We start from the raw sequence: 21,236 nt of genomic DNA, 5'->3' as shown, positions 1-21,236 counted from the left end.
AAGTGCAAATAACCGCCGGCCGAATAATCGCGCGACATTTCTCACGGTTGCCGTATCCGCGGGTAATTTGTCACGAGGCGTTCGAATCCTTGTTTACAACGCTACTTTTGCTCGTCGCGGTCGATTCGATTCCTCGCTGGCCTTCTCGAGCTGCTCGAGTATTTGCTCGCTCGTTTTTCCCCCGTCGTCGGACGATACAGGGAACTGCACTGGTTTCGAAAGCTTCGCGCTTAATGCCATAATTGTCGATAATATATAGGAGACTGCATTCTATCCGGGTTGGAATTATATCGGTCTACCAGCGCTGGCAGAACTTGGGAAATAATGGTCGATAGAAATGTTGGAGCGGTGATAAAGTAACAGTACCTACGTATATACTGCGGAGTATAGAGCTAGTTAAAACTTGGTCATAGAAAGTGTTTGCGGTGTAATAGATACCGTTTTACGTAACGAGGGCTATCCGCAAACTTTAGTACCACTTCATCGTTACGTTCGCCGCTATATAAGAGCTAATAACGTTCGATGGAGGTTTCTTCGCCTCCTCGGTGGCCGTGCCTTTGTTGTCGCGAACAAGAAGCTTCGCTCCAATGGGACGTGACGCGTGAACGCGGATATCCACGCCGAAATTTGTCGTGTCACGATGCGTCGCTGTGTTTAAATGGGCCGACAGGAGATGCATTGGAACGATGGTCGAACGAGAGCTCGCGAAAGTCGCGCGAAACCCAGTCAGTCTGCGCTTATTAATATTTATGGAGGCTAATATCGCGTCGCGTCGCTCCGGAATTTCAAGACCCCGCAACTGTAGTCTGAACAAGCGGAGGTTATCGTTTAAAGTGCAGGTGAGCTAGCCCGAACTCCTCTTGCACCGGGCCCTTTGAGTGGAGGATGGTTGATCCGTTTCTTGGCTGTAGGTACCTCGCCGGAAAATTCGTTTATCGTAGTCGCGACGCATTAATGTCGCTTCAACTTGCCACCCACACTCCCGCGGCACGAGCCGTACGTATAGGGCGCAGACCAGTCAAACGTTGGCATATATTTCATAAAATACGTGACTCCGCGTATTTTCGTCGGCTTATCTTTGCCAGCACACGTGTTACGCTGTCCACTACGTGTGCGTACGGTTTGGTACGCGTGTGCGCGCGTGGAAAGCGTATACAGGGTGGTTGCTAAATGGCGCGTTCACGGTGGGGTTGCTTTTCGGGTTCGGTGGCGGCCTACCTTGGTGTCGAAACCGCGAAATCCGGTGTACACGTGTCCACGTAGTAGGGGAGACCGCGGCTGGTAGGCCAGTTTTTCAGTGTTTGATTTTTATTCAATTATGCGGACGAAGTATCATTAAATGGGTTAGTATGTTTAATAGGGCATACATTTGGCTATCTGATTAAATTACTAAAGTTGACTGAATGTGACAACAATTAAGGTATTGTGATGTTTTTCTAACACCTTCCGTGCTGGTCAACCAGCCCCATGATCGGGGTTGGTAGACTTACAGTGTGGGGTGGGTTGACTATAGGTACAATCAGTTAAAAAAATGTGATTAGCAAGTTATCTCAGTGGTAATACAATAACACAATGTCACAAGAGTTGTTTCATTATAAAGTATTATGTTTCCGTCATATTTTAATAATGAACTGAACATTTTTTCAACTTAATCATAAATTATAATGTATTCATAACATAGTGAAATTTAAACAAAAAATAAAAATCGCTTTCTGAATAACGAAATAACAATTTAAACCTTATTAACGTTATTAGTCAACCAGCCTCGGCCGATCATTTTGACTTCAGTAATCTATATAACCTTGAATTATATATGTATAAACAAAACTACTATGTCAATAGATCGTCTACTAAACAAACTTTAAAATAGTCCCCTAACATTTATTCTATTGTGACTATATAGAGCGTGAAAACATAACATGTTTAAGAAAAAATATTTACTTACGACGTCAATTTTTCGACAAACACTGATAACTGTTAAAAAAAACATGCGATCATGGGGTCGTACATAAATGCATGGCATTAGGTCTGGTACTATTTGTCGAATTTGTCGGTATTCGAATATTTAAGTATTCGAATTTGTCGGTATTCGAATATTTAAGTATTCGAATAGTATGGTGTGAATTATAAATCACGTTATTTAGGTTCATTTATCAGGGTGAAATCTTGTAAACTAATTTTGATTTACTTCAGACCATTCTATTCGAATACATCAGTATTCGAATAGTAACATTCGAATACTCAAATATTCGAATAATAACATTCGAATACTCAAATATTCGAAGTTTATTCGTAGCATTCGAATACTTGTAAAATATTCGAATATTGAATTATTCGAATATTCCCAGCCCTACATGGCATAGTAGAAGTGACTTTCTACAATAAATCGTTCCGCAGTAAAGCATATGTCAGTACAAAGTCATTAACAATTAGTCTACCTACCCCTTGGGACAACCAGCCCCGGTCTTCCCTACCTACATGGTAGGGATCACTAGGAGAATGAGTATCTCTCGCGCGGAAAAGGTCGTGGAAAATTGTCGCGGGACAAGAGGTCAGCGATCGTTGTATAAACGCGAAGTTATTTGTTAGCGACCCTAATAAATCAGCGCGCGCGCTGAAGTAACGGTTCCGAAAGAATTTAGTACACCCGCAGAGACTGAGCGATCCGGTGAAACCGCCACCCCCGTCGCCGCCACCTCCGCCTCCGCGGCGGAGAGCTCGACGTGCGTCGAGCACCGGGTATGTAAAACGCGTAAAATACCGATAGAAATTCTCCGCGGGCTGCGAGGCCGAGCGTGAGAGGAGTGCATGCATATACATAGGACGGGGGTGTAGGGGTACGTAAACGCGGATGGGTGGACGGGTGCACGGCACGCGCTCACTCCATCGACTTCCGTCGATGTCGATACACATCATACATCCTCTGCCCTGTCTGAGATTAAATGCGGGCCTGCGCCCGATAAAAAGGCGATCCGACGTGTTTACGGACGTCGCCGGATGAATCCTCGGAAAGCGTAAAACGTACGAACGTTCTCGCGCTTCCCGCCAGCCATTTTACGAGTAATTTCCCGCGAGTGTTGAGTTTCCTCAGACACGACAGACACGAAACTTGCCCGTCTCTCCTCTCCCCCCCCCCCATCCGCCAACCTCCATCCAGCCTCCACCCCCTGGCCGTCTCGTTTTAAGAGACCGACACCCGGAGAAACTCGACTGCAGAGTGCACCGCCCTCCCCGGAATACTAATTAGTATTTCAATTTCGCCCGCATTAATATGAAACCGGACCGCGGCGCGGAGAGGTGTTTCTCCCGTTGAGCGAGAAATTAAAAACGACCAAAGGAACGGCAAATCGGTCGCCATCGTCATTTTAATGAACACTCGCCCCGCGATCCACGCGTTCTCCACTTCAAGCTGGCCGAGCTCCCTTTGTGCCGCGCGCTTCTTACGAGCGAACGGAGCGATCCGTATGTAACGCGAGCAATTAAAACCTTCTGTCCCGCCTCGCGAAACAATCTCTTCGTTAACTTCCCTTCTAATTGTCGCCCTCGGTGGAATCCGGTTCCGAGATTCCGTTCGCGACTCTGGATCACGCTCGCGCTAAGTAGTACCTTACCTACTCGTTTTACTCGCCTCGGCCAGTTTCGCGGAGGAGGCACGAGCGTTTTCTTGGTTCGCCGCGTCCTCTGGTGCGTGGCGGTTGTTCGGCCGAATCGATTGGCAGGGCTAATTAATTCGCACACGTGTAAACCCCGTAAGGGGCGCGCGGAGTTATGCGTGGAGGTAGCCGTGCAGTCTGTCCGCCGGCTCGCATGTGTTCATTTCCGGAAGTACGTGTCTGTAGTCCGGACGAGATCGATGGTTTTAATCAAGAAAATGTCTCGCCGCATCATAGCTCCGGAGCAAATCTCTGGCGGTCATGTTTATTAAAAATAAAAATATCGCACAACACGGGGGAAAAAAAAGAGAATAATGCATTCCGTCGGTACTGGATTAATACTCGAACACCCGTAACACCGCGCACTGGTCTGTTTCGAGCTGCTCCGCGCTGCTCTTAGCATCGTCAGCCAACCAGCCAACCAACCAGCCAGCCGGCAGCTACGCTTCTTCTTTTTTTCCCCGATACCTATCAAGGTTATTGGTACACGAAAATTTCTTTCCACCCGGGAACGCCAGACGAGAAACCCTTTGCGCGAACGAAGCGTTTCGAGCTAACGTAATCCAGCGGGATTCGGTGTTCTCCCGTTGTTCCTCGCGTCATTTCTCGGCCTCGGAGAGAAGAGAGCACGAAATCCATCGGTGACGGCCGCGGCGCGTTTCACCGCGAGACAATTCTCGCCCCGTTGGTAATTAAAAAGTTCATCACACGTATTAACAATGCGATCCCGGCTTCCGTTCCGTCGACCCGCGCACCCTCCCCCCTGCGCATAAACACCACGTATGCGCTATACTTTCATATTTCTCGGCACGAAATAACGCAGTTATCGCGGCTTAACGGCCGCCCGTGAATAGAGCTAACTGTATTAGTCTTTCAATAAGCAGCTTCGGTTTCTCAGGAAAGTTTCGGCTTGTAATTGCAGCGGGCAACTTTACAGCGTGTACCGGGGCGCGGCAATCGTCCTCCGGTACAATCTATGAAATTCACTTGCTCGCAGCCAAAGCTCCGTAGATTAACATTGCCTCCACTCGTGAACGGCACAAACGACTACGTCGCCGTCGCCGACGCCGTCGCCTGCCCCGACGCCGCGCCGACAATGACTTTGCAAGTATAACTTAGAAACGTCGCGGCAACGAACTCGAGAGAATATACGGGTACGTTCGGGGTGTCATCGGAGAGGACGGCCGTGTCACCGTAGAAAATGGAAAATGGAAAATCGGAAACTGACGTTTCGGACAACGTAATGGAATATTGTATTACAGCAGTCGCTCGGCGAGCAAGGGGAAACATTTCCGGATACACCGGCTTTCATTAAGCTTGCGCCCTCTTCTTGAAACGCTCGCGCAGGTAATAGCCCGCTGGAAAAGGGCGAATACGTGCTAAAATCGCCGGAGTGGACGGAACGAGGCGGAATTACGAAACCCTAATGTCACGGGCATTCTCGAGCGGGCAGCGCAGTCGTATTGACTTTGTCTCAATCGACTTAATTAAACGGCGGAATTAAAGGCGTAAGGGATCGAGCAAAAACGTTAATAACCGGCTTCGGCTGAAAGGAAGATTGCCGCGACTGAGCGTCGTCGTCGAAAATCAAACAAAATTGAGCGCGAAAGGCGAAAAGCACGGGGAAGAAGTAAATCAGATACAAGACCTGTTAAAGGTGCCGCTTAATGATATTTGCGCCCTTATTACAGTTTATTACGGAGTATTGCTGGCAGTCCCCTTAAGTGGCATTGAATGGTCGGCGGAAGAAAGCAGCTACTCGTTCGAAAGAAGGGCGCCAGTTAGAGCTGTAGCCCAAGAATCGCGGCTATTTACAAAATTGTCCGAGCGAGCCAAGCGGTCGGAAAGCTTTCTTCGCAGGCGAGACGGTTACGCTGAAGACGAAGCGCGTCCACGCGCATCGATTCCAGCGGAAACCGGCGGCAAGGTATCAGGGCCTGGACGCGCGAACCTACGATAATTCCAGACCCGTGAATTTCCATTTTGTCTGCTCGCTTAGTCGTTACGAGCGAGCGAGTATGCGCCAGCCCCACGGTCGCCGCGGAGAAGGACAATTACGCCGATTGGAGGGCATAAAAATGCATGAAGTCGCCGTGGAATTCCTTGAAATTTCGCGGCGCAACGACCTTACGAGGCGGCAACAACAGAGGATTCCGGCGCGAGGCGTAAAAGCGACGGGACGGGACGGTATACGGGTCTAAGGAACTGCGAACGTACCGGGTATTTCGGGAGTGGATGGAATGGTTCTTTCCCGGAGATTCGATCGCGAGGAAGGTTTCCCTGGGTCTATCGTTTACGTGCCCGTGCGCTCGCCTACATATGGAACGCGTGCGCTCGTTACGACGATCCTCGCGACTCCGCCGCGGGTTCGATTTCTACACATCGAGGAAGCGATACAGTTTTTCCCTCGTAACCTGAATTCCCGTCGGGTTATCGCGCCTCAGCCCGAGTAGATTTTTTGAAATTCTGTCACGGGAGCGACGTGTGCGTGACACGAAAATAACGCGCCGTCGCGCCGGCACGGACGGTATAAAAGTGTCCCGGGACCAAGGAAGTGGAGGGAAAGTATTACGGTGTACATGCTTACGTGTGCACCGACGTTTATGCGCGCGTATGGAGCGGTGGCCGCGCGCGACGAACAGCCCGTATGCGCGGAGGATCTGGAGTTAACGTGGAGTATCCAGGAATTTGGCAGCGGCATCGAGGATCACCCAGTATATACATATATATATATATATGTATGAAGATCTAACAATGGGATTGCCACGACGATTATTAGCCGTGAATACCAAGGACGAGGAAATTGCACAGTAGGAGATCCCTCGCTGCGTCGCGCCGAGTAATATGATCCTTTCGACAGGAGCAAGGAAGGAACCTCCGACCTTCTCCGCTTCCTCCTATCGCTCGATCCTTGTAACCTCGTTACTCGAACTCTCGGAAGATGGGGGACGAATGTTCCCAAGCGTGACGCGTCACGACTGATACGTGACGACGTACCTCGTTCTTCCCGATAATTACACCACGGTTAGTAATTCGCCGAAGACTAGGGAGGGCGGGTAGTCCGGGAGAGGGGAGCAGTTTTACCGGGTACGATAATGTAATGTACTCGGAATAATGCACCCGCGCGTTTCCCAAGGCCCGCTGTTCCCCGCCGCGTCGCGCTGTCTCAGGTGTATTCCACGACCAGCTTCAGTCTTATCTACGCTTCTCGTAATTACATTTTCACATTTCGAACACTACCGTATGACATAATCTAATACGGTCAATAGCGCGATCGCTAGGATCGGCGGGAGATCGTTGCCTCGGGGAAGGCGCGCCTCGACGACAATCTCGAGCGTGTTCGTGGATCGAAATTTCCATCCGCCGCGCCGCGAATGCACCCTCTTATCGGGCAATTTTAAACGAGCACTTGCCAGGAACAAGCTTCCTGTCTATGGGGGATGTATGTCGGACTGCGAAACTTTCTATAGTCTGGAGAGGCCCGCGACCAGTGTCTCGGAGGGCGGGTGCACCGATTAAAGGGATGAAAGTTTATTCCTAAGTTGGCTCGAGGACGCACGCGGCCCGAGATCCAGCTTATTTCCAGCAGTTCTGTTTTTCGGAGGACACGAGTCGTAGCGGAAGATCAACTCCTCCACATGGTTCTCGCCGTTAATTCCGTGGACTCTGTCGCCCGTTTTAATTTTGTCGCTAGACACCGTGGGATGGGGCAGCAAGAAAGAAGCTCCGCTCGAACGCGTAATGCATGCCGGATAATACTCGTCCCTTGGCCGAGCCACCTCTTCTTGGCCACTCGTACACCGATACACCTCCACCCCCGTAGATCCCCCTTCTTCCCTTCTGCCCTTCCTTCCGTACTTGCGTACATCCGTACATTCGTACTCCCGTATCTCGCTGGTCCCGCATTAATGCAAAGCGAAGACATGCGACGGGGGCACCGCGTAGGCTACCTAACCCAAGGATGCTTCTTGCAAGAATAAGAGAACAGGATCGCTGGGGATGTCCCGGGATTCTGTCCTCTATCGATCTCTCGCGTATATAGACACTAACTTGTGCCCTCCGCAAGCCGTGCTATGTATCTGCCATGTACATATACCAAACCCTCCCTCTCTATCCATTCTCCTCCTTCCTATCTCATTTCCTCCCTCGCCATTTCGCCATCCTCTCTCCCTCTCACCCTCTATTCGCGATCGTCTGCCACTCTCTACCTCTCTCCTCGTCCCTCTTCGCGCTTCGGATCGTGGCCCTCCTCGTCCCCCTTCATCCCTCAACGTCCCTGTCGATCCGGCAGCCTCCTGTTCGCTCTCTCGCTCTCCTCGCCTCCGATGGCGGATTCCTGGCATGCAGACACAGACAGAATTCGAAGCTGTGTGCCGACGCGTGTCTCTGTCCGTTTCTCTGTTCAGCGACAGAGGAGGGGGTGACTCGGACCACGCTCATAACCACGCTTACCACCAAAGAATGTGTTATGTATACATAAGCAGCGCGTAGAACTGACAGGAATGTCTTTGTGTTTACTGCATTATTGAGAGATATGACACGCTTCCGGAAGTCCATCAGATCGGGCCCGTCGTTATCGAAAATCACCGGTCGCGGCAAGATTCACCGCCATCATCGCCAGAGACCCTTTGATTCCTCCTGTTTTGTCTTCCTCCGTCCCGCGCATTACCGTAAACAGCAATCAAGCGGAAAAGTCGTTGACGTGCCTACCGTTATCGGCAATCCCCAATCGAAGTATATCGCGCTACTTAGAATAATTGGTATTTTTGCGCGCCCCGCGGCTCTTTCACTCCTGGGAGGCGGGCTGAATCCGAGGCGGGGTGATTTTCGCGGATGCTTCCCCCCCAAGACGAATATTGACTTTGCGGGGTCGGACTCGGTCGGCACGTGTACACAGGCGCAACACAATTATCGCGTTATTGAGAGACACTCTCCAGTTTTCCGAAAGTCCACAAAGTCCCCTGCTGCCTCCCGTGAGAAACTTGCCCGAAATCTGGCATGTTCACCGAGGAGCAGCTTATACCACGTTACCGGCGATACGGCGCCAAGTCGGCCCCGAAGCTGAGAGCAGCTCGCCATTGAAGAATATCAACCAGCAGTCCCGCGGATCACGGAATCCCTCGTAAAACGTAGCTTTTTATTTTTCCCCGTTTTCATATTTGGGGAGGTGAAAACTGCGTTCAAAGTTGGGGTTGAAAAATCATTTTTGTGGAATATCTCGAGAACTATTAGAGATAGGGGAATAGTGTCGATGGACGAATTTTGTGTCTTTGAATGCGAAACATGACTGACTCGCCAGATTTTCAAAAAGTCTATTTGTTTAAATAATACATAAAAAAATTGTTCTTTTTTGGTAATAATTCTTGTAAATCTGTCAATATCTAGTATACAAAAGGAAATTATATGCGTATTAGATATGTTTTGTTTAGAATTTTATTTCTAGATAACTTGAGAACTACATTTTCCTGTAGGAGAACACCTTACTCTAAGTAAACTTCAATAATAATTATATTTGTTAATTTGTAGGAAATACAAATTCTGATTTATCCGTATTTTCGGTTCGGCTGTGAAGTATAAGAAAATAAATTTCCATGAAAATAGATGAAGATTTACAAGAATTATTAACAAAATAAATTTTTTCATGTATTATTTAAACAAATGGACTTTTTGAAAATCTGGCGAGTCAATCATATTTCGCATTCAAAGACACAAAATTCGTCCATTGACACTATTCCCCTATCTCTAATAGTTCTCGAGATATTCCACAAAAATGATTTTTCAACCCTAACTTTGAACGCAGTTTTCACCCCCCAAATATGAAAACGGGGAAAAATAAAAAAACACGTATTTCTTATTTTTCGGTCCTCTATAACATATCCAAAAATCAAAATGATCGGAGGCAGACACCTAAAATACTCTCCATGTTAGAGTAAACGTAGCCTTTATTGCTCCTCGGAGTATCGCGATTTCGTTTCGATCTGCTTTTAGATTTCCGTCGTATCGGAACTCGGTCGAACCTGTGGAAAATAGTTCACCCGGCGGCTGTGCGCAATGTTATTTAATCCGTCCGGGTCCGCTGGGCGACTCATCGAGCAACAGTCTGATTACCGCCCACGGCATATTTATAATCCCGTAATTACCTGGTGGCCAGCGTTAATGGAGTGGCTTTGAAAATTCACCGCGTCGAAAATATCTCGTAATTAGGAGGGAGCGCGTAGAGCGAGTAGCATGGGACGAAATTGATCTGCCGCGGCCGCTACGAACGGCTATCACGTGAAAGGCCACTCGCTCGCTATGGGTCACGGCAGGGAGAGGGGAATGGAGATTTTCTCCGTTGACACGACGATTTGTACGAGCAACAGGCAACTTTCATTAAGCCTTTTCGAGCCGGTGCTCTCCTCTCCTCTCCTCTCGCCCTCTATCTTCCTTTCTCTGCCCTCCATGCCCTCCCTGCCGCCTGTCCTCCTCCCCGGGCCGCGTTCTCTTTACTTCTATCGCGCAGTCCCCTCGCCGCGTGTTGAAACGAGCCACATAATCGGGGCTCGTTATACAGGCGGATTCAGAGGTACATAGACGCGTTCCAAAGAGGCTAAAGAGGGATCAGGCGGTTAAAAATGACGAACGCGACCTAGATCGATACGACTGTCCCATTCACCCACGACTCACACCTCGATCGCTCGTTTACATTTCCAAGAAGCCATTGCAGAAGCTGCGTCATCGGAAAAGGATTATTTCCCAAACACGAATCCAGTCAAAGAAACGTTGCGGCCGGTGTTTACAGAGGCAGCGCGCTAGGAGGATCTCCTTTGAACCAGGAGCGTCCGCAAAGTTTGTCAATGTGTTTTTGAATCGTCCTGTACAGAGGGACGCATACGCGCTAGTGTTTGTAAGTACCTGCAAGAAAATGCGTCTACGTGTGTGGCGGGTCATTCGCGAGTGGTGCGTCTGTATGCAGGCATTGTGAGCGGCAAGCGTCGCCGGAAGCGTATTGGATGCGTCGGGTTGCTTCGTGTATTCCAGCCTCGTTAGCATCGTATCCTTTAATTCCGTTCTCTGTTTTCACTCCGTCCGCCTCTTCTTCTCGCCTCCGACGCGACGGTCCAATGCAATCGCACCCTGACTCGGAAAAGCCTGATCTTTATCGAACCACGTGCTCTTAATAGCCCACCGCTCCTTCTCACCCCCTCCCCTCTTCCAAAGAGATTATGACTCTTCCCCTTTGTGTCGCGCTTCTGTTCCCCAAACAGAATCTTCTCCGCCTTGCCGGAAATGTGCTTTTTAATTCTGTCAGTTCGGCGCACCGCCTCCGAGGATTGCCGGCGATAAGGTTATCCCCGACCGCTTTCTCGCCGCGCTATACCGCTGCGCTGCGTATTAGGCAGCGGTGTGGCGGAGTTCATTCTTTGTTAATAGGACCGAGACTCTAGATTCCAGAGGATAAGAGGTTTGCATATGTATAAGGTGACTGGCACCGCTCGCTCCGCAGCCACCGTCGCCGCTGCGTCGCGCCGATTACATACCGGAGGAACACTTGCTTTGACTCGCGATAGCCGGCCACTATCTGTACTCGGGTAACGAATGCTCTTCGATATTCCGGACGACGTTCACGGAGACTGAATTTAAATACGCCCGGCAATTCCGTCCGTCTCGATGGAGGCTAGCTCCGCTTTGTAAACGCGGCACGCATCGCGTGAATAACGAATTAACTTTACGTTTCATTGCTCGTTCCCGATGCGGGGTTTCCCTCGGTTTGTGCCGGCCCGCGCTGAATCTTTCGAGACCTCCAATCCGAGGTCTCCCGGCGTCTCCCGGCTACCCTTTCTACGCTCCGCTATGGAATCGGGCCGCTACGTACATACATACGTACATATAAGCGAAACTTTTATCGCGGAAAGCTCCTTTCTGCCGGCGGCGTCAACGAGCGAACCGGAAACTTGTTTCTCTCCCGTGTGTACATAAATATTGGGCAAAGCGCAGCCGCTCTTTGGGCTATGCGCCGGCACTCGGTACGTGCGAAAATGCCAACTCCTCGCCGACCCAAGAAATCACTCGCAGCCGGACTCCTTGTCCTATAAAGATTCCCTCTCGTCGGAAACTTGCCTCGGAAACTTCTTCTCCCGTTTCCCTCTCTTCCTTCGTCCCTTTTGGCCCCCACTGGCCACTCTTCCCTAGCCGATCAACCGTACGTAGGTACCCCATACACCTACGCCAGTACATACACCTATGTACAACCTACACCAGCCTAACGCGCCCTTTTATCTGTTTTCCAGATCGAACGAAACCAGTTGGCCTTCCGTATCGACGCTGGTCGATAGTGGCTCGGAACGATGATCCCTCAGGATGAGCCGCGTACCCGAGCAAGTCGAGGACCGCGCTCGAGGGATCCTGCCGATCCTGCCGCGCCGTTTTAACGACCCACGTGGAGAGACAAAGAGTAGGTCGTTTTATCGTGATCGTATAACGAATTATATGTATGTGGAAATGGGGTCGCGCTCCAACCACCGCGGGCCCCATAACCCCTGTACGAATCGCGTGTTTCCCCCGGCCTCGGTTTATTGTTATTCCAAAAAGGTGGACGCGCTTCCGCGCGGCCTACGAATATTCCGCAATGCCCTGGGACGCGCTTCTAAAATTGCCCTACGAACCAGCCTTTTATCGCTTTATTATGTATAACGCTTATCTCCGATTTCGGGGCGACATAGTTACGTGCAAAAGTGTATTTCCCAACGATTCCTCTTACAGCCGTATCAGCTCCAGGTTATTCCCCCAATTTCTCCGGGAAACACTTCTCGCGCAATGGATTTCCATTCGCCCTTTCGCGAAATACGCGTTGCCCTGCGCGATCAGGCGATCAGTTAGACAGCTCGAAAGAAAAGTTTCCGCCCGACCCTTCGACTGAGTTCTCATAAGAGCGAGTTTACCGTTCCCTTATGGCAGCTCCGGCTTCTCTTCGAAAGCTCCTATATTTCCATGCGCTATCGTTTTTCGATCGCCGCGAGCTCCCGCGTTATCTGCTGTAATCTCGTTTATGATAATCCACCGTGAATGTATGGCACGCCGGTGGTGGTTCCCCGTACTTGCTTCATCCGAAGAGAAACGTGTCGCCTTTCCGTATAAAGATACTTTCCTGCAAACTCCTATTTATGTCTCGCCGGTTTCCTCGCCGTGCCGCTTGACTCGCTTGGCTGGTCGCGCGCGAGTAAAGTGGGCCGAAGAAGCAGCGATAATTCCAATGAGAAACCTGCAAATATATGATATAACAGGTGCGCGTTCGGTGTCATCCACGACGAGCCGAGAAGGCAGACATTAACCCTTTTAGTGCCGGAGGCCGATATATCGGCCCGCGTCTTATTTATAATACGTTATAAATGGTCTAATTTCATTACGAGAGAATTAAAAAAAAATAGTTTGTCGTTTTAACTCTTTGTGGACGACGACTAATAATCCGTCCGGCGCTTACCATGTACCTTCGAGTTATTTTTTTATGTTTGTTATGCAATATTATTTATCTTGTTACGAAATATATCGGAAATGCAAAGTATATACTTTGTAATAAATGGTCTATATAAAATTACGATGAAAAGATGACTTTCTGTATGTGCAAATACGTTTTCTAAGAGAGAACTGGACTTTTACTTTCTTTATGATCTTTTATACCTTTGTTATCTATATAATTTTCAATGAATATAGAAAAACTAGTGTCATTGTTTTGTTCTCTATTTCGTAAATATTGTTTCTCGTTTGGTTTTTACGAGCATTTTCCCAAACCCTAGTAAAACCGTCAAATTCGGCCGGTTATTCTCGCAAAGGCACCTCTTTTTCGCCTGGCACTAAAAGGGTTAATTCAGGGATCCCCCTCGCGCGTTCCAATATTTGTATTTCCTCGGGGCGAGCGTATCATTACGCGTGAATCGGGAAGAAGTGCTCGCTGAAATGTACACGGCGCGACTTGGAAGCCGCGTACGCGTTTCTTTCGAGGTTCCACGATCTTTCTCGCCCGACTGTTCTCGTCAGGCACCGTCCGCGCTCTTCGTCCGCCCAAACTTGTCCCCGAAGTGTACGAAGCGAGTCTCCGCTTCGGTTTCACCTGAAAAGTGAAACGCCTCGTAGAGCCACCGTTCTTGCCTAATGAAACGGTCTCTCCTCGCGAGTAATCCTCGACTTTTACACAAGTAGCTTTCTCCTTCCAGCGGCACTGCGTTCTCGAGTGTCTTCGGTGGTAGGTTAGCCGACAAACCTGACCTAAATCGATTCGTTCCATCGTGCGTTGGAGCCTTGACCCGACACTCAAGGACGACCCCGAAACTTGGTCGTCAAGAGCGCAAAGTCGTGGGTGTGGTCGAAAATACCTGCGATTCCCGTGGCAATTCAATCTCCATCGGAATGCGCGATAATTGATCTGGACCGGGGCTATCGACAGCGGCGAAATGAAATATAAACGAGGCGGAATAGAGGTGAAACACGGAGGAAAGAATTTGCATGCGGGGGAGGGGACGGCGCGGCGCGGACTGGCGGCATTACAGCGCAGCCACGACCTCTTGGTAATTGGTCGGCTCTGGGATATATCGTTAATTATACTCCATATAATTAGCAACTTGTTGATTGTCGTTAATTTTCGATAAATCCGGTTAAATCCGGCTCGCGATACATGTTGACTCTTTAAGCTGCAGCAACGCGCTGCTGTTGCCGCTGGAGGGTTCCGGGCGTGAGGCGCGTCCTTTTGGGAAAAGGTTGCAGCGCTTTGCCAGCGCCTGCAGCCACTCAGGGGTCTCAGGAGGCTCGGCAGTGCGAGGAGTGTGAGAAGGTAAGAGGGTAAGGTAGGGTACTACACATAGCTGGAAGCAACTAGTTGCGTTTCGCGGTGGCATCCCCCGTCTTTGGAACGATCCCGATGTCGCATGCGAGCCACGTGAGTCGCGTGGCGAAGAGTGCACGTCGCGATCGTTGCGTAACGCGCTGGTAGAAAGCGAAACTCTCTGCCAGCGCGTAGCGATCCAGCGATCAGTCGTAATATCGCGACGCGGCGCGCGGTTCAACAGGAAGCGAGGCATCGAGAGATATTCGCGGAACCGTTCCACTTGCAATTCGGTCCTTATAAAACGATCCCGGTATACACAGTTTCTCGCGTAGTTTACGGGAATAAAGCTGTCTATTGTAATACAGCGGAATTGAAGGCAGCCGAGACGCGGGAATAAAATATAAAATATGAATCCGGCTTATTACTTCCCCTCTGCTTATATCTTCCATCCACCGTTATTACTGTCCTCGTCCTCGCTTCTGAACGTCACCCTTCTCCTTTTCATGCGCCACCCTCAACTTTGTAACTCACTGTTCCGCCAGTGAAATTCGATCGGTGCTGCGAGCGCGGTCGATACCGAGGCCAGTACTCAGAGGGGAGGGGGCAACACCCATTATTGTATTGGATAACAAACTTTATTCGTATATGAATGTATATATTAGAGAGTATAAAATACTGTTTATAACGGTTAACAATGCTGAACGAGGGTAAACGCGTTTTTCAGGGAGGATAACGCCCCGTGTTCCGCGAGCGGTTCCCTCGGCGCCTCTTTCGAGACGTGTAAAGAGATAGTTTTTAATCTCTCGCTCGTAAGAAATAACGCCGATGCCAGGCGCACGATGGACGACCGACCGAATGGCTCTGTTGTAAATGGATCTTAGTCGTTCTTCTCGGCCGCGTCAGGTGCTCCTCCCTTTTTATCGACGCGCATCCAGCATCGTCGTTTTCCCCTCAGCTGCTCCCATTATCCGTGGGTCTTACGAAACTCCGGCGTACTGCTGCACTATCCTCGACCATTCCTTCGGATAGGTCCGCTGAATGTGTGAAAGGACCTTCTTGATCTGTCGTGTTTCCTCGGGGCTACATTGCGGGCAGGAGCCTCTCAAAACCAGCGGTGCTAAACCTGGATAACAACGCCCCGGTTAAATCGAATTCTGCCGGTAACTTTATAGAAATTTATCGGCAAAGTCTTGGAGGAAACACGCGGCCCTCGAAATACGGGTATAAATCCGATCTAAGCAATTCGATGACTCGCCGTTCCGACCACCGTCGGAGTTTCCCGCAAAATGGGCTTAACTCCAACGGAGATCAGTTTATCCTTTGAATCGAACAGAATGCCGGGCTCTCCTCTTTCCCTGCGCGCGCGTCCCCCCCCCTTTCGTTTCTTCCCTGGTCGTTTTACAGAAATTTCGGAAGACTAGCTCGGTTAATTGAAAAATGTCAACGGCCGTCAGTCCCGCCGCGTAGAGGATGTTAACGTCAGGGCGGGACGCGCGCACGTTATTTTAATGTAGTGCACAGCCCGGAAGTTACCTCCCCGGGGGGGATTTGCAATTTACGGTACGGAACGCGTACTTTTTAAACGTCTTCCAACGGGGTCGCAGGGAGCCTCTCCCAGGGCGCACTTAAGCTGTCTCCTCAAGTATCGCTGATCGCTCAGGGCCATGTTTAGTTGATCATCCGAGACCCGCGACCTTCCGCTCTGCCCCTCTTCCGACTCGGCCGTCGCCGTGCAGATGAGCAGAGCGCAGGCGACAAACAGCAGCTGAAACATCGTTCGAGGGAGTTAAGTACCCAGCTTTGAGTAAATACATGCCGTTTGCCGCGGCCGCTTATCTTTAAGCGACCGTGCAGTCGGAACGTGGTAAAGCAATTAAGCAAATTCGCGGGTCAACGAGGGTCAACGACGCTTATCCGACACGACGGGGCGTGTTGTAAATTGAAACCCTTGGATTTATATCTGCGCAGCTCTTATTTGCCATTCACCGTTCTCCCGTGCCCAACGGCTTCCACTTCCAAGCTCGCGCACAGATGTAAAGAAACCAGGGCAGGCAAAGTGCCTGTTATAGACCTTAAAAGGGAAATTAGACACGCGTCTATTTATTCTGTTTATCCGAGTTTGGGCATGTTCGAGGGAGTTTCGCAGTAAACGGGCGGCAAAGTTTGCAGCGTAGCCCGACATGGGGAAATTAGATGCGAATATAATAAAGGGATAGATAACGGGGTTAGAGGGGTGCAGGGGGGCGGGGATGGTGAAGAGCGAATTGGCAAATGTAGCGAGCCGAACGGTGGGTAAAGGTCGAAACGCGCGCGCGTGTAGGGTGGAATAGCGTAAGGGGATAAGGAAGGGCTAGCGTCAGACAGCGGCTAAACGCAGCCGGGCGAAGCTCGCCAAAGCTAACATAGCTAAACAAGCAACAACCACCGTGAGTAACGACGGCATGCGCGTACCTACGAGCGCCGTTTGTTTGCCTCCGTTTGCAAACGCGGCGTGCCGATGCCGTGCCGCTTCGACACGCTTCTACGTTTCGTTGCAGTTACACATAAACAGTGTGTGGCGCGTCGGTCAGCCAACTAACGAGCTCTCTTTTAAACCGCCACCTTTTTTTCTCGATAACGTCAACCCAAACGATACCGCAGTTAGAATTCCTTTGCCTAACAACTCTTGCGCTAGCCAACGCTGCTTACGGTTACTTTGAAGTGTCAGGAATATACTTTCGCGTGGACGAACGGGAGAACATTGTTTCGCGGAACGGCACAGGATTTGAGGGATTAACCTAGCGCCTTTTAAATCGTCCAAGCTATTGCTAGCAGCGTTTGTCGTACGTCACGTATGCTTGGCAGTTTTTTACGACGGCCAGGCCTCGAGTTCGACTGCTTGTTCGTCGATCGAAAAGTATGGAACCCGGTCAACAGCGGGCTACGACCAGTGTAGAAAATAGTTCCAATTAAATCGCAGCTGCTTGACAGATGAACATACTTCGGCCGGAACGTCCCGTGTGCGCGCGACACCGATCCTTCTCTCTTTTTCCTCCTTTTGACACGCGCCGTGACTGATATTCCGAAGTTCAATTTTATTTCCGTCGCGTCCCGCCTCTCGATTCCATCGTATCGCCACTAACGATCGTGCTCGTTTTTAAATTAGCCGCGTCCGCGATCGAGGACAGCCGGTCCTCGGACGCGTCGCGTCCGATCGGGCGCTACCTACCCTTTCGAGTTTTCCGCCGGTCCGTCACTTTTACAGCCCACCCCCGAGCTCCAAATTACTCGCAGCGCTCGAGGTCCCTTGCAATTGTTTGTTTTTTTTTTTCTGTCAAGGAATTGTCAATCGCCGACAGTACACACTAGGGTGGCTCTTATTTTCGAGTTTTGAATTTTCTTCGGGGCACCCTCCTGAAAAGAAACTTTTTTCATCAAATTTTTAATATTTAAATGCTTCTAGAACACTTTTTATTTATAAAGCCGAACAAAAATATGGAATTTTGATTTTCGAGGACTATGTTTTAAACATTCAAAGGAGGCATATACTGAAATATGCGAAAAAGATAAAAAAAATCTTATTTTCAGTGTTTGATATGTCATGAATGTTTCCTGAAAATTTGGGACCGAAATTCGTAAAAATATCGAAGATATAGAGTCTATGTATATATTCGATATTTTTGCGAAGATATACAGTCTGAATCTTCGATATTTTTGCAAATTTCGGTATCAAATTTTCCGGAAGCATTCATGACATATCAAACCCAGAAAATAAGATTTTTTTTATCTTTTTCGCATATTTCGGTACATGCCCCCCTTAAATGTTTAAAAACTAGTTCTCGTAAATAAAAATTTCATTTCCTTGTTCGCCTTCATAAATAAAAAGTGTTCTAGAAGCATTTAAATATTCAAAATTTGAGGAAAAAAGTTTGTTTATTTCAGACATTATTCGAAAACCGTTTGTCGCACGAGAAAAAGTAATACAACATAAAAGATGCTCCTTGTCTGGATCTACAACTTTTGTTTGACAATTTTTTTTATTTAATCAATAACTCGGAGGATATTATATAAAATCGCCTTCGGAAGCTGTTAAATAATGATTTAAATGTTTAAGTGTCCAGGGGCACCCTTTCCCGTTATGCGATCGAGCTCAAATTTTACACAGATTTTTTTTTAATTATTTGGAACTATTCTGGAGGGTGCCGCGAAGAAAATGTAGAAAAAAAATTCAACCAAGAGTAAATAAGAGCCACCCTAGTACACACACGATGTAATACAATCTGCTGTTTGATCGGACCACCGGAAGCAGCTGATCGCGCCTCGAATTAGCCACTTTTCACGTGGCGATCCCCGCTGCCGCGCCGCGGGCCGTCACCCGCGCACGTCAGATCTAACGTTGCCAGTTTCAATATTCCCCGGGGGATGCTAATAATCGCGATGGTTCTGTAAATCACCACGTGCCTCTGTACAGGCGGTCGGGGATGATTTGTGGATTCGATGCCGGCCACGGGTACGAGCTCGCAAACCGCTTACTTCCGCACATCCGCGTGGATTATAAGAATTATTGGCCGGTCTGAATGGCAAATGGGCGTGATGTAGATTTTATTGGTGTGACGGTGGCTGTTACGATAGCAACCATAACGTTCGGGGTTATTACAACGTCCGAGGGAGACGCTGATGCTTCCTCTCTTGGCCATACACTCTCCGCCGTGCCCGCTGTTCCTACGCGTGCCCCGTTAATTATCGTCACGGTCTATGAATGATAATTCACCGGCTAAACAGGATGCCTGGAAAACTCGTGCCGTTTCCAACCGTAATATTCCGTTATAGTTATCGTCCGGTCGACCCCCTACCCAGCGCCGATAAATAATAATTTATTGTTCGCGTACGGCCGATCCGACCGCGCCGTTCTTCGTAGTTATTAAATTACTAGTTATCGACCAGCAACCGACGGACAATAATTACCAACGCAGTCGGCTGATTCGCGCTCTATATCGGCAACGCGACCGATGGATCACGATTTAACCCGTTTACGATTAATAAATAAATAAATTTAGCGCGCGAAGAAAGGAAGGAGCGGCTCTGCAAATTTTCCAATCGTTTCCCTTCCTAACGCTCCCACCGACGAGTGCTAGGCGAACGACAAAGGAATCGCCCCCGACCGTCTTGTTATTCCACGCGGCCACCGTTTCTGTGCCATGTACGTAAGCGTACGATTGCGGCACGCATGATTTATGACGTTGCGACGCTAGTTGAGAACGTCGGGGCTACGTGCTGGAATTTAATAACCCCTTCTAGTGGCTAACGAACAAGAAAGCACGCGGATCGATCCGGGGCCCGCTCCTTTCCGCTCGCGACGCGCGGGAATAAATAAACACGTTGCAGCTGCACTGTAGACGCGTGGAATTGCGTTGAAAGTTCGGTTACCCGTCTCGCGCCGAATATTGCCAGGCGATATCCTCTTTCCGACGAGACGGATGCGAATTTCGTTGGCTGCCTCCTCGCGTTTATTGGCTGCTCGGCAGGAAAAGAAACGTGGGACGCGATACCGCTGGAAAAGGCAGCTTTTCCGCGAGACTGCTGGCTCCGCGAAGCGCGCGACTTAATCCGAACGAACGGTTACGATCTATAAACCTGCCGTCACGGCGCCGCGATATTATGACACTTTTCGATCGGGTTACAGGAAACTGTCCAGCACGACGTTGCTCGCGACAGCCTCTATACCCGTAACGATCGCTGAGCGAGCGCGCATAGCAGCGCGGAGGAACATTTTCGCCGCTAAGTAAGGGGAAGTGCGAGGAGATGCTTGAGCGTAACAACCGCTCTGGCAGAGATTACCACGGTAATGAGCTATATAAACGCGGAGGAATCGATATTCACCGGCGGTGAGACCGATCGCGCGAAATAGGGGCGCGTGCTTGAAGAAACATAGATTCCCCGACTCGTCTCCTAAATATTCACTGCGATCGGTCACGGTATCGAGTTCCCGGGTCCCGTAGGAAAATGGCGTAGCGGAGCCGCGGGAGCAAATTGGTCCCCGTTACACAGGAACGGGGGGGAGAAAAGCGGGGACGAGGCAGAGACACCCCTCCGGATACCCTCCGAAACTTTAAATCACCCGGCGTACGTGTAGCCACCGCCGTGCGCGTGTATCTACCTGTTGCACGTTCGTCACTCACCTTGATCGTCGAAGCCATGTCGGGAGTTCTTGGTGCGGCGGAATTGTGTTACTGCTCGAGCGGGCCAGGGAAAAAGGGAAAAGGGAAAAGTCGTGGAACGAGTCGGGGGCCGATAATGGATCGGGCGGAGCGGAGGAAAGGCAAGAGGAATCGAATCGGCTGGGTCGGTATCCTTTCACAGCGAAATCTCGAAACGCACTGGCCCGAAGGTACGTGTCCGTGGCCTTCCCTCCCCTTCTACTCCCGATAAATACGAAAGTGTGTGTGGCGGACGACGACGTGCTGATATATACCGTCGGTTCTCCATCTACGGACAGCTCTCGGTGTAAGAGGCCTGCCACGAGGTAGGGGAAGTCGAGATGTGCGTGAGTGTGCGCTCTGCAGCTTGCACTTTTCTCCCCTTCGCTCCCACTAAGCTCCTTTGGCCGGCATTGCACTTTCGTTGCCCAAAGGCCGCAGCGTTTCGACGCCGAGTCCGCCGGATCCGGCCCCAGCCCCCTTCGGACACTTTCTTACCCGAGGATTTAACCTCCTTTCCGCTCCCGCCCGCCCGCGACGCGGCTTCCAATCTTCTTCGCGAGCAACAGATTCCGTCGTTTCTCTTTTACCTTCTCCCGACACTTGTTT

General features: G+C 49.8%; 4 protein-coding genes across 5 annotated transcripts in view; 2 read left to right on the top strand and 2 right to left on the bottom strand.

Moving 5' to 3' along the window:
* LOC143373232 (lachesin) overlaps nucleotides 1-871 on the bottom strand; it is a 37,148-nt gene extending 36,277 nt beyond the window's left edge. Inside the window, exon 1 of the mRNA XM_076820268.1 lies at nucleotides 856-871. The gene's annotated coding sequence lies outside the window, so the exon portion shown is untranslated. The remainder of the gene's footprint in view (nucleotides 1-855) is intronic.
* Ras85d (ras-like protein 1) overlaps nucleotides 1-14,863 on the top strand; it is a 61,958-nt gene extending 47,095 nt beyond the window's left edge. Inside the window, exons 5-6 of one of the 2 annotated variants that reach the window (XR_013086437.1) lie at nucleotides 11,924-12,087; nucleotides 13,844-14,863. Coding sequence is in view for 1 of the 2 variants with exons in the window: in XM_076820297.1 (XP_076676412.1) it covers nucleotides 11,924-11,968 (45 nt within the window). In the remaining variant the exon portion in view is untranslated. Of the gene's footprint in view, nucleotides 1-11,923 lie in introns of both variants that reach the window. The other variant, XM_076820297.1, reaches the window with a different exon arrangement.
* Nucleotides 1-14,863, top strand: part of Ksh (transmembrane protein 167A-like protein ksh) — a 51,930-nt gene extending 37,067 nt beyond the window's left edge. Inside the window, exon 5 of the transcript XR_013086439.1 lies at nucleotides 11,924-14,863. The gene's annotated coding sequence lies outside the window, so the exon portion shown is untranslated. The remainder of the gene's footprint in view (nucleotides 1-11,923) is intronic.
* A 208-nt stretch (nucleotides 14,864-15,071) lies between these two features.
* Csp2 (chemosensory protein 2) lies at nucleotides 15,072-20,883 on the bottom strand. The gene is made up of 3 exons (XM_076820298.1): nucleotides 20,610-20,883; nucleotides 16,027-16,216; nucleotides 15,072-15,574 (listed from the first exon to the last, which is right to left on the bottom strand). The coding sequence occupies exons 1-3, from the start codon at nucleotides 20,625-20,627 to the stop codon at nucleotides 15,429-15,431; spliced, it is 354 nt and encodes a 117-aa protein (XP_076676413.1). The 5' UTR covers nucleotides 20,628-20,883; the 3' UTR covers nucleotides 15,072-15,428.
* Nucleotides 20,884-21,236: the final 353 nt, after the last annotated feature.

The sequence above is a fragment of the Andrena cerasifolii genome, chromosome 9, assembly GCF_050908995.1.
Source record: "Andrena cerasifolii isolate SP2316 chromosome 9, iyAndCera1_principal, whole genome shotgun sequence".
In the NCBI taxonomy this organism is placed as follows: Eukaryota; Metazoa; Arthropoda; class Insecta; order Hymenoptera; family Andrenidae; genus Andrena; species Andrena cerasifolii.
This window is presented reverse-complemented; position numbering and strand designations above follow the sequence as displayed.

What these genes read in the sequence shown, in the direction of transcription:
- Csp2 (XM_076820298.1), bottom strand. An exon ending in CGTTGGAAGACGTTTAAAAA is followed by an intron (nt 15,575 to 16,026) that starts GTACGCGTTCCG and finishes GTTGTTATCCAG; the next exon opens with GTTTAGCACCGCTGGTTTTG.